This window comes from Leopardus geoffroyi, chromosome B4 (assembly GCF_018350155.1).
Source record: "Leopardus geoffroyi isolate Oge1 chromosome B4, O.geoffroyi_Oge1_pat1.0, whole genome shotgun sequence".
Classification (NCBI taxonomy): domain Eukaryota; kingdom Metazoa; phylum Chordata; class Mammalia; order Carnivora; family Felidae; genus Leopardus; species Leopardus geoffroyi.
In genome coordinates, this window is record NC_059341.1 from 43,356,244 (window position 1) to 43,371,361 (window position 15,118).

General features: G+C 39.0%; 1 protein-coding gene across 1 annotated transcript in view; it reads right to left on the bottom strand.

The window, feature by feature from the left end:
• The window catches only part of LOC123590582 (pregnancy zone protein-like), a 49,307-nt gene that overhangs the window by 14,438 nt on the left and 19,751 nt on the right, over positions 1 to 15,118 (bottom strand). Inside the window, exons 13-17 of the mRNA XM_045463857.1 lie at positions 14,632 to 14,695; positions 9,866 to 10,008; positions 6,266 to 6,415; positions 3,284 to 3,448; positions 975 to 1,065 (exon numbers count right to left, since the gene is read on the bottom strand). Of these exons, the coding sequence (XP_045319813.1) occupies positions 975 to 1,065; positions 3,284 to 3,448; positions 6,266 to 6,415; positions 9,866 to 10,008; positions 14,632 to 14,695 (613 nt within the window). The remainder of the gene's footprint in view (positions 1 to 974; positions 1,066 to 3,283; positions 3,449 to 6,265; positions 6,416 to 9,865; positions 10,009 to 14,631; positions 14,696 to 15,118) is intronic.

The following is a 15,118-nucleotide window of genomic DNA, read 5'->3' on the forward strand; positions in this document are numbered from 1 at the left end:
GCAAGGAGACCAGTAGTCTAACTGCCAAAAGTTGGGCTATTCTATTTCGTTCAACACAGCAAAGTCACTTTGATTTTCATAAAAGAATATGACAGAGACAATTAATGCCCATACGCTCTTTCACAATTCTCAGCCTTCCGTGCAGGAAGGGCAGATATCCCACTTCCACAGCAGGACAAAATAATCATTTCCCTCCTTTCCCATGGTAATGGTCTTGGATGGCACAGGGGAAATGGAGTCACAAGATGAAAATAGAACAGGTACCCCGAACTCACTGATTGGGAGGGAGCCGTTCTGGACAGCTACTGGATGTATATGCAGTTTTGTGTGAGTGAACAAAGAAAAGCAAACTGTTATCATCTTAGTTGCTGAGCTGTGGGAGTTTGGTTGTTATTGCAGTAAAATCTGTCTTATGCTGACTAATTGAGGTGTTGAACCCACACTGGATAAGGAGGATTTGAAATCGCAAGACTACTGAAGGCTAGGACAAAAAAGCAGTCAACTTTGATTTCAGAGACAGAGTAAAAAACATGAAACGATAATTGCTTTAAAAATTGTTTCTTTTTAGGGGCGCCTGGGTGGCGCAGTCGGTTAAGCGTCCGACTTCAGCCAGGTCACGATCTCGCGGTCCGTGAGTTCGAGCCCCGCGTCGGGCTCTGGGCTGATGGCTCAGAGCCTGGAGCCTGTTTCCAATTCTGTGTCTCCTTCTCTCTCTGCCCCTCCCCCGTTCATGCTCTGTCTCTCTCTGTCCCAAAAATAAATAAACGTTGAAAAAAAATTAAAAAAAAAAAAAAATTGTTTCTTTTTGGAGGGGAGGGGGTGTTATTTGAAGAAAACTCACCAAGAAGTCGCTGCAGATTCACAAGAGTCACAAGATTCAATACTCAGAAAAATAACTTTTCATCCCACCCCACCCCAGCAAAACATCATTTTTTCCCCTATTATCCTAGCAGACAAAGGTATCTCCCCCTTACCGTCTTCATAGGCTATAGGATATGGTGGAGGCAGCCAACAAAAAGATGAACTGTGGAGTTTTGAGTTGGTAAAAATATTTAATCCTGCAGACTGGAAGAAAATGGATTATTAAAACATATCGGCAATCCAATCCTGAGAATGGAATCTTTTCTTACATTTGTACTGTAGGGGTCAAGAGCAGGCTGCCCAAAGCGAATATAGCATATTGATTATTTTGAATTGAGGCTAGTTGGGAAACATTTGGTTCAAGGACACTCAATCCCTCCTCTGTCTTCCTCACAGCAGTAAATAAATCTCCCACATGAAAGGTACCCTTTTATGGAAAGGGTAAGGGAAATAAAAATCCTTATCACCAGAGATAGGAACTTTAAAGCCAAGAATGTTGTAGAAACAAACCCCGTTATTACTTTTTTTAATCTATGACCTCAGCCCAAATTCCATTTAGAATTCTAAAGCTCCCGAACATGTTTTCTTTATCCTGTCAGTTTCCCACAGATTTGTCTTCTCTTTGGCTAAAAAGTACAAAAGCTTCCCGTTTGTTCATTTCTTTAGGTCTCCATTTCATTATTGGGCCCCCAGAGCATGTAATAAAACCGTTTTTCTCTCCTGTTAATCTGTCTCATGGAAATCTAATTCTTAGTCCAGCCGGAACACCCCGAGGCGCGGAGGAGGAATTTTTCCTTCTCTACATGATCACACTTTCATTATTATCATGCATATAGCCCATAGGATCATCATGAAAGTGCCACACAAAAAGGAAGAGAGCTATTTTATAAATATGAAAACGGAGTCACAGACAGTCCAGTTCATCCAGTTAGTGACTAGCAGTTGGGATTAGAACCCTGATTCTACTGATTCCTATTTCTGAATTTTGTTGCTATATGCTGATGCCTCTTTAATTATCTTTTGCATCCAAGAAACTATTTTGCACCTGTATGTTTATCTTCCCTTCCTTTTCTCCAGCCAACCAATATTTGTTTCTCCAAACAAATATATATATATATATATATATATATATATATGTATATGTGTATATATATATATATATGTATGTATATATAGTGTGTGTGTGTGTGTGTGTGTGCACAGAATAATTGTTTATGTTTCTTTTCATTTGAAATTATAGGGTTGCACATTGGAGATTTTTCTTCACAGTTAGTTACACTTTGTATTGTTTAAGTTTTATTGGAAAATGTGTCTTTCCCTAAATACCTATGCTCAGCCCATCACTTTCCTAGTTTAGTCTTGCTTCTTTTCTTTCTCGTTTTCTTGCAAGTATCTTGAATCTCTGCATCCAAAACATACATGCAGATGCCTACAGTAGCCTGATTCCTCAAGTCCACTTGGTCCCAGCGGCCTCCTTCCTCACTATTAGTCACCAGGAAATACTACTCGCTGTCTTACCTCCGAATACGTGGGAAACTGTGAGAGGCTGAGACACAGTTATCGGTGGTGGCAGTGACATGAAATAGGGAGAAAGAAGTCAGAAGCAAATGTTTAAAGATTAAACAGTTAGCTAATGAGCCTAAAGAGTCCTCTACCTACCCCTCTCTCACCAACTGATTTACGATCCCGGAGGCTCTAGAAGAAGGAGATTTCAATTGCTCTCCGCTACGCTGTGGAAGAAGGGCACGTTTCCTCAAGATACAATAAGGGTTTTAAGCTCTCTTTGGTCGTGTGATAAGACTTCCTCTCAAAGCTGGACAAACTCTCCCTTCATAACACTGTCTAGTTACAGTTAATCTGAAAGCTAGACATTTTATGTAACCTGCCCCAGGCCTGCTCACATTCCGACCCAAGTTTTGTAAATCTTTTCTTTGTGAAAGACTACTTTCAGTTTTCCCGGAAATTGTACTGCAGTAAAGATGATGACAGTATTATACTTTGTGTATTCAGTCGTTTGTTTATTCAACATTGTATGTATTATGCAACAGACTGACGATAATGGCCGCCCATAAGGTACTCACCTTTCACTGTGGAAAATGTTTCACTATGCTCGCACACTAGAATCTCTGACAATTGCTGAGGGGGCTATGGCAGTCGTAAACAGCTTTGGGATCAACCTGGTTGAGGCTGTGGGCCCTGAAAGCATACCACTTCTGCTAAAGAGTGCCAGATACATTGATGATCGAATATCCGTATGTGTACAAAGTTCCCCGTGCCTCTGAGGTTTCAGTGTTTTCCTGTTAAGCTTAGCTTTGTTTTGGGGGTGCAGGATCAGATTCTAGAGCTTAGAAGCCCATTTGTTCTCCACTTCAACAAAAACTTAAAACTCAATTTTGTTTATACTTTTGGGACGATGGATTACCTCAAAAACACTGTAAACGTCATCCTCTTTTATGGTCCACTTTGGTGTGTAAAGAATTCCATTGTGAACTATGTCCTCTGCCTTGATACATTTTTCACCATATGTATTCATGGGACCTCTGTGTGCAACGCTAGGGACCCTCTTCGGTGGCAGCAAACCATAGACCTGCAAAATTGAGAGAAAAAAGGGAAAATTCTTGTTTTGTCTTGCCTTTTAAGTTCATTTTTAGTGTGCTAATGTTCAATCTGGGATTTAAAAGATTGTGGTGTTTTTTGAATACTCCCATGCCAATGATACAAAGAAACACAGACAAATCATGGGGAGATAATAAATGTTAGGGATCCTAATCCTGTTGTTGTACAAAAGACATTAATACATAGAGAAATGAAATTAATTGATCAAAGTCTCAGAGCCCATTTTGGTTGAGTAAGAATAAAACTCGTCACCTGTCTCCTAGACCAAATGCCTATCTTTTTTTTTTTAAGTTTATTGATTTATTTTGAGAGAGAGAGAAACAGACAGACAGGCAGAGAGAGAGAGAGAGAGAATCCCAAGTAGGCTCCATGCCTAGTGTGGAGCCCAACATGGGGCTCGATCTCACAACCATGAGCTCACAGCCTGAGCCGTTATCAAGACTTGGATGCTTAACCAACTGAGCCATCCAAGTGCCCCCACATGCCCGCTTTTAAAAGGAAGCCAAAAATGTGGACAGCATAGAGAAGTGTGACAGGAGCACAAAAGCCACTCATAATCCCAACAGTCAGAAATAATTTCCGTACATTCCCAATTCGTTCCTTTTCCCATTGTTTATGATTAAGTTCTTTTTAACTCTTACTGAGCTTTTTGTTTCTGTTTGTTTTAGTCTACTATTTTAGTTCCAACTCTAGCTTGACCAAAAACTAGGTGCCCAGGCAACCTAGAAATAAATCAATTGCAGTTCAGTTTTTGCCCAGAGCCTGGTGTCAGGCCACCTGCTCAGTCACATAGTACCCAGGCCATTAAATAAACACAGACCTTCTAATGTGGCTGCATTCACCTCTTGCCTATGCTACTACAATAACCTACTAATTGTTCCCATTCTTTCATTCTTGCTCTCATTCGCTCAGCAGCAAACAGCATCTCCTTAACAGATAAATGGGAATTGGCACTCTTCTGTTTACAACTCTTCAGATTTACCATAGCATTTGCTGTCGCCTCCAAATTCCACTCCAGGCTAACAGAGCTCGTCACAATCTTCCTTACTTTCCATTTTACCTACAGTCCCTACCATCCTCGTCTCTCCCCATTACTTATTAGGTTATTACCTTTTCCTTTTAGAACACTCCAGTCTTGTTCTGACCTCAAGCCCTTCGGGCGCACTGCCCTCATTCTTTGTAATACCTGTCCTTTTTCCTTCATTCTCTGACCATCTAAGAAGACACTCCTAATCACCACTTGAAACAATGTCCAACTCTTTTTTTCTTTATCTCAGCATCTTTTTTATTTCTTTCACTATCCTCACCCAAATTGGGAACTATTATATGTTTATGTTTTTGTTTGCTTACTTGTTTATGTTAATGCCTCATAAGACCATTAGTCTAAGATGGTCAAAACTGACATCTGAAAGTTTACCATTAGAACTCCTGTTCCCAGAGCAGGATCCAGCCTCTAGGGAAGAGGCCGTGAAGATTTGTTACATAAATAAACAGACAGAGAAAGTAAACTATAAGGCCTTTTTGAAAGTGCTCTATTACAAGAGACATCTGTAAAAGACAAGTTTCAATGGAAACTCTCTTTTGTCCATACTTCAAACCGGTGAGCAAGCACCTAGATTTCAGGGGAAGCTTAAAAATCAGGCATTTCACATACTATCTTGATGTGGTGCATTAAAGGTGGCATGGAATGAGATTTGATTCAAACTCCACCCTTAAAATATATTTTATATATATTATATATTTTACATATAATATATATTATATATTTTATATATTATACATAAATACATATTATATTTATATATTTATGTGTACATAAATAAATATATATTATATTATATGTATATATTTATGTATACATAAATAAATATATATTATATTATATAAATATAAATATATATAATTATAATTATTATATATTATATACAACATATATTATACTATTATTATAATTATTATAATTATATTAGATATATAATTTATATATACTCTATATTAAATATAAATATATTATATTATATAAATATAATATAAATATAAATATATATTATATAAATTATGTTATATATTATATAAAATATATTTCTATATAATATATACTATCTAATATTTTTGTGTAATACATATATTTTATATGATATATATTATATTTTATATTTAAATATAATGTATATGTTATATATAATATATATTATGTAATTTTACATAATATATGTATGTTATATTATGTAATATAACATATACATTATGTTTAAATATATATAATATATAATTTATATAATATATACTATATATTATATATAGTATATATTATAACATTATATATAATATATAATTTATATAATATATAATATATAGTATATAGTATAACGTTATATATAATATGTATTATATTTTAATATATTCTATAGTGGCTTTATCTGTCATAGCTGTGTTTTCTTCATTCATAAAATTAAGGTAATAATGACCACCTTAAGGAATTATTACTCATGTGTTGATTCCCTAACAATGGGTTGAGCACCTTTTATTCATAAAGTACTGTGCTAGGCGGTGGATGCAGTGGGGAGTCATACTGCTCCCTCACTGAGAATATATCAGGAGAGAGAATGAAGTGAGAGCAGATTATGTTAAGCACCTGGCACAATGTCTTTTATGGAACTGAGTTCAAGTCCAATTCATACATAACTTACCAGAGTATGCCTGACACTCTGAAGGACGCGTCCTCTCAGTTATAACTGGTTTTAGCATATGTGCATTTTCTGACATCCAAGGCTGAAAGGGGACTCACCGAATGAGGCGAGAGCTCAGCTTCAGGCTTCATGAGCAGAACGCTCTGGTCAACCGCACGGAGGGCACAGAGAGAATGGGGAGTGGCTGTGACCTCCAGGTTGATGTTTGAGGCCGGTGGGCTCTGGGCTGAGGAGAAGCTCAAATTGACCTGTAAAAAGGATATGATTATGACAGCAAATGTTCTAAGTATTACAGCCTCAACACCTCTACCCCAGACGAGGACTAATTCTTTCTACGCTTGGTTTCCCTTCATCCTTTTTGGAGCAGGCTTAAGAGGTGCGTACCCGTGGGGACTACCAGTGAATGATCTCTGGGATAAATTGGAAATGTAGCTCCAGTTCACTGAGGTTTCCTGGTCCTCATGTAACTGGTGAAATGTACATTGGTTTTGATCACATTGAGACAGAATCCCCAACGGAAAAAAGAGCACACACTGCTAACAAAGATACATACTCTGCTGCAGTTGACCTATCTCCGTGCGGTGTTTTCGTGGTGAAGGCGCATAGTTTGCACGGTGCCGTGCAAAGTCACACTCCACCTCTGAGACCGGCTTCCTGAAGCCTCCTCCAGGTCGCAGTCTTAGTCGTCTGACATTCTAAAGGGGTGCAGGGCCGCTTCGGCCAGGAGAAACTCACTGATAAGTGAACCTATCCGTTCTTCATGTTTATGTAAGATTTTGTTTATGTACATTTCTGGAGTAGAGTCTGAGTTTTATCTTATATTCAAAATAGAGAAGAAAATAATTTAGAATCTAGAGTCTGTAGTAGCACCAGGAAACTTTCCGGGTTCTTGACCTACAAGGTGATTTGGATTGGAATGAAATGTCAGTATGCTTAGTTAAAATAATATCTAACTTGCGTTGCTGAATTTAACCGTGATCATCCTGCTATGCGGTCTGTGAATTAATGTAACAATTGGATTCGTGTATCATGAGAGCTACACGAAAAACAATTAATAGATTTATTCTCAAAATGAGCAAGTATTCATCTCAGTAGTTCACTATATTATGAAAACGTGGCGTATGGAGAATTCTGTTTTAAACGTGTTTGTTTTTGTTTTCAGAAAATTTAAGCGTATGAAAACATGTTTGTGAGTGCCTATTTCAAATGAACACATGAATTATTTGGCATTATAATCCACCGAAACGACTATTAATCAAGATGTGACTACATTAGAAAATGTAAAATGCTTTACTGATATGTGAACAAACAAAGGATTTTAAGGCATAGTTGGAGAGTCTGCACTTATCCATATTAATCAGTGTTATCCTTTAAAAATGTTTGTAATGTTTATTTATTTTTTAAATTAAAAAAAAATTTTTAATTTATTTTTTGAGACAGAGAGACAGAGCATGAGCAGGAGAGGGGCAGAGAGAGAGGGAGACACAGAATCCGAAGGGGGCTCCAGGCTCCGAGCTGTCAGCAGAGAGCCTGACACGGGGCTCGAACTCACGAACCATGAGATCGTGACCTGAGCTGAAGTCAGATGCTTACCTGACTGAATCACCAATGCGCCCCTTAAAAAAATTTGTTTTGATGTTTATTTATTTGTGAAAGAGAGAGTTAATCAATGTTATCCTTCGTAAATAATTCGATCCAGTTAAGAATGACAGGCAAAGTGTTATGTGGTCTTTAACCTATACACTAGATCTGTTGTTGTTAAAGAAAGAGAGATACGAATTTTGGATAGAAAACAGTTTTTCTCTATCCTAATGAAGATTGAAGAGAATACTTGAAGTATATTATTGGTTTGAGGGAACACAGTCTCAGACCGACTTGGTTCTTCCCTCCCATTCTCAGCCTGTTCTTGCCTCTGTCTGTTCATCAGCCTGCCAGGCTGTCTACCTTCTAAGGTCCTCAGTTTTTAACTTTTTAATACCTCTTTTTTTCTAACTTCTGGTGGTAAATGAAAATAGTCACCTTTCTTCTAAATACTTTTCTGGTTTTCACAGCGTCTCTCTACTCGTGATGAATAAGTTACGAGATATTTGGTAGGAAGAGACTGAGAATGATATCCAGGGGCTGGCACTCCTCTGTGGAAATTTTCTGGTGTTACTCAGGAATGGTCACCTGTTTTCTCCCAGCAAGAAACCCCTGCTGGAATAAGCAAAGTGTGCCGAAAGCTATAGCATAACATGGCCATTCCAAGGTGTAACCAACAACTAACTACCCACGATTAGCAGTAAGGGCATTGAAGTTTGAGACAGGAATCTCTTCTAGGTTCACATGGAACACAAAGAACATCCAAATAGAGCAGAAGAAACTATGTCCTTGGATACCTGTCCTGTTTACTAGCATTCTTTAGTACGATAGAATTAAAATTTTATATCAGAATCCATTGTGTATTTTTCTTAGATCATTATATGTTTTTTAAAAAAGATAATCTAATGTAGTTCGCATTGCAGAAACGTTCACTTGCCATAAAAGCATAGTTTTTTTTTTTTTTTTAAGTTTCCTTATTTATTTTGAGAGACAGAGCACGGGCGCATGCAGGAGGGGTGGAAAGAGAAGGAGAGAGAGAGAATTCCAAGCAGGCTCTGCGCTCTCATTGCAGAGCCCAATGTGGGGCTTGAACTCATGAACCATGAGATCACGACCTGAGCCAAAATCAAGAGTCAGGCAGTTAAATGACCGAGCCACCCAGGCGCCCCTAAATGTGTAGTTTTTTGTTTGTTCTTAAAAACATTTTTTTAAATGTTTATTTATTTTTGAGAGAGAGAGAGAGAGAGAGAGAGAAAGAGCATGAGCAGAGAGGGGCAGAGAGAGAGGGAGACCCAGAATCTGAAGCAAGCTCCAGGCTCTGAGCTGTCAGCACAGAACCTGACTCGGGGCTCGAACCCACGGGGCTGCAAGATCATGACCTGAGCCAAAGTCGGACGCTTAACCAACTGAGCCACCCAGGTACCTTGCATAGTTTGAATGTTCATAAAATTCATGCTAAAGAGTCCTAGGTATATTTTTAAAAAGATAAGTGAAGTTGGTGGATGCTCTCTGATTGTTCATGTTAAGCACCAAATTCTGTTGGGATAAAGGCTTCTTGTTACAACTATATATTCTTTGGAAACATGAGAAGACTCCATTTGCAAGTATGTTATATTTTTATGCTATAGTCATTATTAGAGTGCCCAGGCTGTGTTTCTCAACATGGGGCACATACATATACCCTTGTTCTGTATTATCAAACTGAATTTAAACTCACAATGAGTTACTGGTTTCTGCAATAGCCCACTGAGGTGCGTCGGGGGTATGATGGGATGAAATGGACACATCCTCGGGAGACATCATTTTTAACTGAGAATTTGGGGAAGGAAACGTCAAGATTAAAACTATTCAGGTTGCATAACAGAATAGATTTTGAATTGCACATGAATTTTGAGATAAAACAAGAAACTTGTTAAACATTGTGTGTCTAGGGCCACCTGCTTTGAACTTCTTCACCAGCCCTCTCAGGGTATGGCATCACTCTCGGCCTCTGGATGTCCTTCGGAGGAAAGTTCCAGGGACACTATATGGCAGTTTTAGAAACGGCCGCGACATCTTTCTTTTCCGTCCTTCAAAAGGGGAGATGAATAAAAGGACTGCTGATACAGGTGACTCACCTTATTGGCAAAACAGTTTTCAATGTTGATTTTCTCCGTGTCGGCAATAATTTCTCCATCAGGCAAAAAAGCATACAGCAGCAACTGGGCATCAGAAGCGATGTCCGACTCCACTCGAAAGGAGAAGGAAAATACCCCTTTCACTGGAGAGTAAGAAAACGTTCAAGATACTTGATTAGGAAGAGGGAGGAGTTCTCAACTTTATACAGAAGAGACCCTCTAATGACTTAACTCCTTCTAACATTTGGAGCACACTAAAGGAAGAGGAGACTTGCATTTACACCATCGTGTATGCAGTTGTGTTGAGTGCGGATGCGCTGAGCCAATGGCGTTTTTCCGGAAAAGTGTAGGATACATTGTGCATTTCCTCTGCTCAAGTCGCAAAACGCATTTAATGTGCCTTTCTGTTTTTCAATTGAAAAAAAGATTTAAGACTCTACTGTAGAGAACGAACTGAGGGTTGTAGGAGGGGAGTGGGTGGGGGATGGGCTAGATGGGGGATGGGCATCGAGGAGGGCACTCCTTGGGATGAGCACTGGGTGTTATATGGAAGTAAGGAATCACTTAAATTCTACTGAAGCCAGTGGCTCTGCTATATGTTAACTAACTTGAATTTGAATGAAATCTTGGAAGGAAAAAAAAAGATTTCTTAAGAAAGAAATCAAGAGGGAAGAACTTCTAGATATCGTTAATTACCTCTACCTATGATCCACATCAACACAATTCCTGTCATATGCACGAGGAAAAGGCAAAGAACGCAACCTCGTCTGGACCTTCAGGGCATTTTCAATACCGCAGAGATACGGGTACGAATAATTACCGACAAAACCAGGTGTGAATCTGAGTTTTACCGGGGAATTGCCTATATTTATCTTAGTTGCTTCTTTCTGCGTGCATTGCATAGTGCTTATGTGATGTCCACACTTAATTTTCTCGTAAACGAGCTAAGTTCCGGGTAGCAGGAAATTCTTTCAAAAGTATAGCTTTCCTGTGTCTTTAGAAAGTTGGAGGGCAGCTTGGGGTGAAGAAGCACGGAAACAGCAGGGTCAAAATAAATTCGAAACTTCTGGCTTCTGTCATCTAGCATAACATGCTCTATGTCCATCCATGTTGCCGCTAATGGCCAGATCTCCTAGGGAGTATAGTCAATGATATTGTAGTAACATTCTTTGATGACACATGGTGACTATACTTATCGTGGTGAGCACCGAATAATGTAAAGAATTGTCAAGCCCGTATATTGGACACCTGACATTACTACAGCACTGTGTGTTAATTATACTTCAATAAAGTAATTTGAAACCATAATACTAAAACCATATAAAGAGCACATAAAAAGTGTCACAACAGGGACGCCTGGGTGGCTCATGTGGTTAAGCATCCGACTTCGGCTCAGGTCATGATCTCGCAGTCCGTGGGTTCCAGCCCCGCGTCGGGCTCTGTGCTGACAGCTCGGAGCCTGGAGCCTCCTTCGGATTCTGTGTCTCCCTCTCTCTCTGCCCCTCCCCTGATCACACTCTGTCTCTCTCTCTCTCTCAAAAATAAATAAACATAAAAAAAAGCATAACAACATCTTGAGGGCATGGACTTTTCATCCAAAACTCTTTTTTTTTTTTTTTTTTTTTTTTATTAAAATTTTTTTTTTTTTTTTCAACGTTTATTTATTTTTGGGACAGAGAGAGACAGAGCATGAACGGGGGAGGGGCAGCGAGAGAGGGAGACACAGAATCGGAAACAGGCTCCAGGCTCTGAGCCATCAGCCCAGAGCCCGACACGGGGCTCGAACTCACGGACCGCGGGATCGTGACCTGGCTGAAGTCGGACGCTTAGCCGACTGTGCCACCCAGGCGCCCCCAAAACTCTTATTATAGAGATATATCAAGACAGGAAGATATATTATTTTCAAAGTTAGTTCTCTTCAAATATAGTTCAAATATGTAAACTTCAAATAAAGTTTAGCTACCACAAGTTGTAGACAAAGAGATATCTTATCCTTTATTTATGAATTACTTTAAAAATATTTCTTGTGGGCGCCTGGGTGGCGCAGTCGGTTAAGCGTCCGACTTCAGCCAGGTCACGATCTCGCAGTCCGTGAGTTCGAGCCCCGTGTCGGGCTCTGGGCTGATGGCTCGGAGCCTGGAGCCTGTTTCCGATTCTGTGTCTCCCTCTCTCTCTGCCCCTCCCCCGTTCATGCTCTGTCTCTCTCTGTCCCAAAAATAAATAAACGTCAGGAAAAAAAAAAAAAAAATTAAAAAAAAAAAAAAATATTTCTTGTGTACCCACTCTGTGCCAAGGACACGGAAATGGGGTTTCTTTTTTTTTTTTTTTTTTAAAGTTTTTTTTTTTTTTTTAACGTTTATTTATTTTTGGGACAGAGAGAGACAGAGCATGAACGGGGGAGGGGCAGAGAGAGAGGGAGACACAGAATCGGAAGCAGGCTCCAGGCTCTGAGCCATCAGCCCAGAGCCTGATGCGGGGCTCGAACTCACGGACCGCGAGATCGTGACCCTGGCTGAAGTCAGAGGCTTAACCGACTGAGCCACCCAGGCGCCCCGGAAATGGGGTTTCAAAGGTAAAAGACAAACATATTTTAATTTTTGTAATGGGTACTCCTTCATTTTTTCCTGCATATACTGATTCACCTTGGGTGAATGAGCTTTTTGATTCCTAAACATGCTGCTAATAAAAGTTTTTATTTTATTTTTATTTTGTTTTTGTAAAATTATAGCTTATAATTATCAAATGAACAGAAAAAAAGGAAGCTATTTATGATATTTAGCCTAGGGACATGTAACAAATAAACAGACCAAATGTATTTATCTTTTTGTAACAGACCCCCCCCCCCCGTTTTTTTAAAGTTAATTATCCTTCCTGGGATAACAGAAATCGAGAGATGTTGGGGATTCATGAAAATTCAGAAGGAAAGTGCCATATAAGATATAGAAATGTTGTGAACCAACTTGACTGAAATGACATTTAGAAAACGCTGAAGAGCAGAAGAATAGAAATACTAACATTTATCAAGATAGACCATATGTGGGGCCATAAAACATGTCTCAGTAAATTTAAAAGAAATGACCACAATGGCATGAAGTTAGAAATCACTAAGAAAAGTTTCTGAAAAATACCTCAATATTTAGACACTAAAAAACATACTTATTCTATGACTCACCCAGAGTCCAAAGAAGAAATTAAAAGGGAAATCTGACAATGTTTCGAACTGAGCACAAATGAAAACATCACATGCAAATACTTGTATGATGCAGCTTAAGCAGTATTCTGAAACCTGACGTTGTCCAACCGGCTTTCAAAATTTCTTGGGACTGATAACTCTTTTTGTCCTAGAAAGCATTACACTTAAGGCCCCACCGATATCTAACATAGACAATAAGATGATATTTGGGACTTTTGAGATGATGATACTTACATGAGATTTTGGACTTGAGTTAATGCTATAAAGGATTGAGTCTTTTAGGGCTGTTGGGATAGGGTGAGTGCATTTTGCATATGGGACGGATATGAATCTTTGGGGCCAGAGGGCAGTTTGTGGTAGGCAGATTAACGTCCTCCCCAAAGATATCATAATCTGAAAAAGTTGTGTACATGTTATGTTACACAGCAAAAGGGACTTTGCAAATGTGATTACGTCAAGGACTTTGAGAAGGGGAGATCATTCTAGGTTATCCAAGTGAGCCCAATAGTGATCTTTATTAAAAAAAAAAATTTTTTTTTTTAATGTTTATTTATTTCTGAGACAGAGAGAGACAGAGCATGAGTCGGGGAGGGGCAGAGAGAGAGGGAGACAACTGTGGGATCATGACCTGAGCCGAAGTCGGACGCTCAATCGACTGAGCCACCCAGGCACCCCTGAATCATAGTGATCTTTAAAAAGGGGGCAGAGATTTGAAGATGAAGTGCTCCTTCAATCTGGGGTTGAAGACAGAGGGGCCACAAACTGAGGAATGCAGGAGGTTCTAAGGCAAGGAAACAGGTAACTCCTTAGAGCACTAGAAGGCAGCCAGTCCTGCTGTCACCCTGATATTAACCCAGTGAGACTTCTGACCTACAGAAGTGTAAAATGATAAATTTGTAGTTATAAGCCAGAAAGTGGGTGGTAATGTATTACGGCAGAAATAGGAAGTGAATACAAAGACGTACACAGTAAAATTTTTCCTTGGTGATTTTCTGCACTTTTAAATAAATAAGTTAATAAAAATTAACATTTTAATAAAAATATATGCATTTGAAAACATTTAATTATAAAATGAATATATTTTACTTTAGGAATAAAATTTAAAATATAGAAATGTTACAAAAATAAGAGAAATTACTAAATGGACTAAAATGAACCTAGTATGCCATCGTTTTGCATGTTTATTTATTTGAGAGAGAGAGAGACAGGGCTAGTGGGGGAGAGGAGGAGAGAGAGAGAGAGAGAGGGAGAGAGACAGTTACAAGCAGGCTCCATCTCACAGGGCTAGATCTCACCACTGTGAGATCACAACCTGAGCTGAAATAAAAAATCGGACACCTCACCAACTGAGCCACCCAGGTGCCTCCCGCCCCCGCAACCTTTAAAATGTTTATTTGTTTTGTATTAGCTTATCCTCGTCTTTGGTTGATGGAAGAAGGTTGGTGACCATGACCTCCGTAAAATGTAAATGTAAAATGTAAAAGTAGCTCCGTCTTGCTAAAATGTACAGAATTTGAGTATACGAGAGAAAAAAAAAAAAAAAAAAAAAAAGGGAAATCCTGGAAGTACTTACTTTCTCCGTGCTCAATGGACAACACGTGGATTCCTGATCGGGCGATGATTCCTCTTGCTTTGATCTGAAGACAGAAAGACATCCATTACCGTTTTAAAAGGCACATATTAAACTTACAAGAACCTATTCAAAATATATAAATAAATTAGCTCACTACTGCAACCCAGAAGTTTTGAACACTAAAGTTCTCTTTCAGTATCTTCCTATATGTAGAGTTACATTATTTATTTATTTATTTAATTTTTTTTTTTTTTAACGCTTATTTATTTTTGAGACAGAGAGAGACAGAGCATGAACAGGGGAGGGGCAGAGAGAGAGAGAGGGAGACACAGAATCCGAAACAGGCTCCAGGCTCCGAGCTGTCAGCACAGAGCCCAATGCGGGGCTCGAACCCACGGACCGTGAGATCATGACCTGAGCCGAAGTTGGACGCTTAACCGACTGAGCCACCCAGGCGCCTCTAGAGTTACATACTTTAAATAACAAA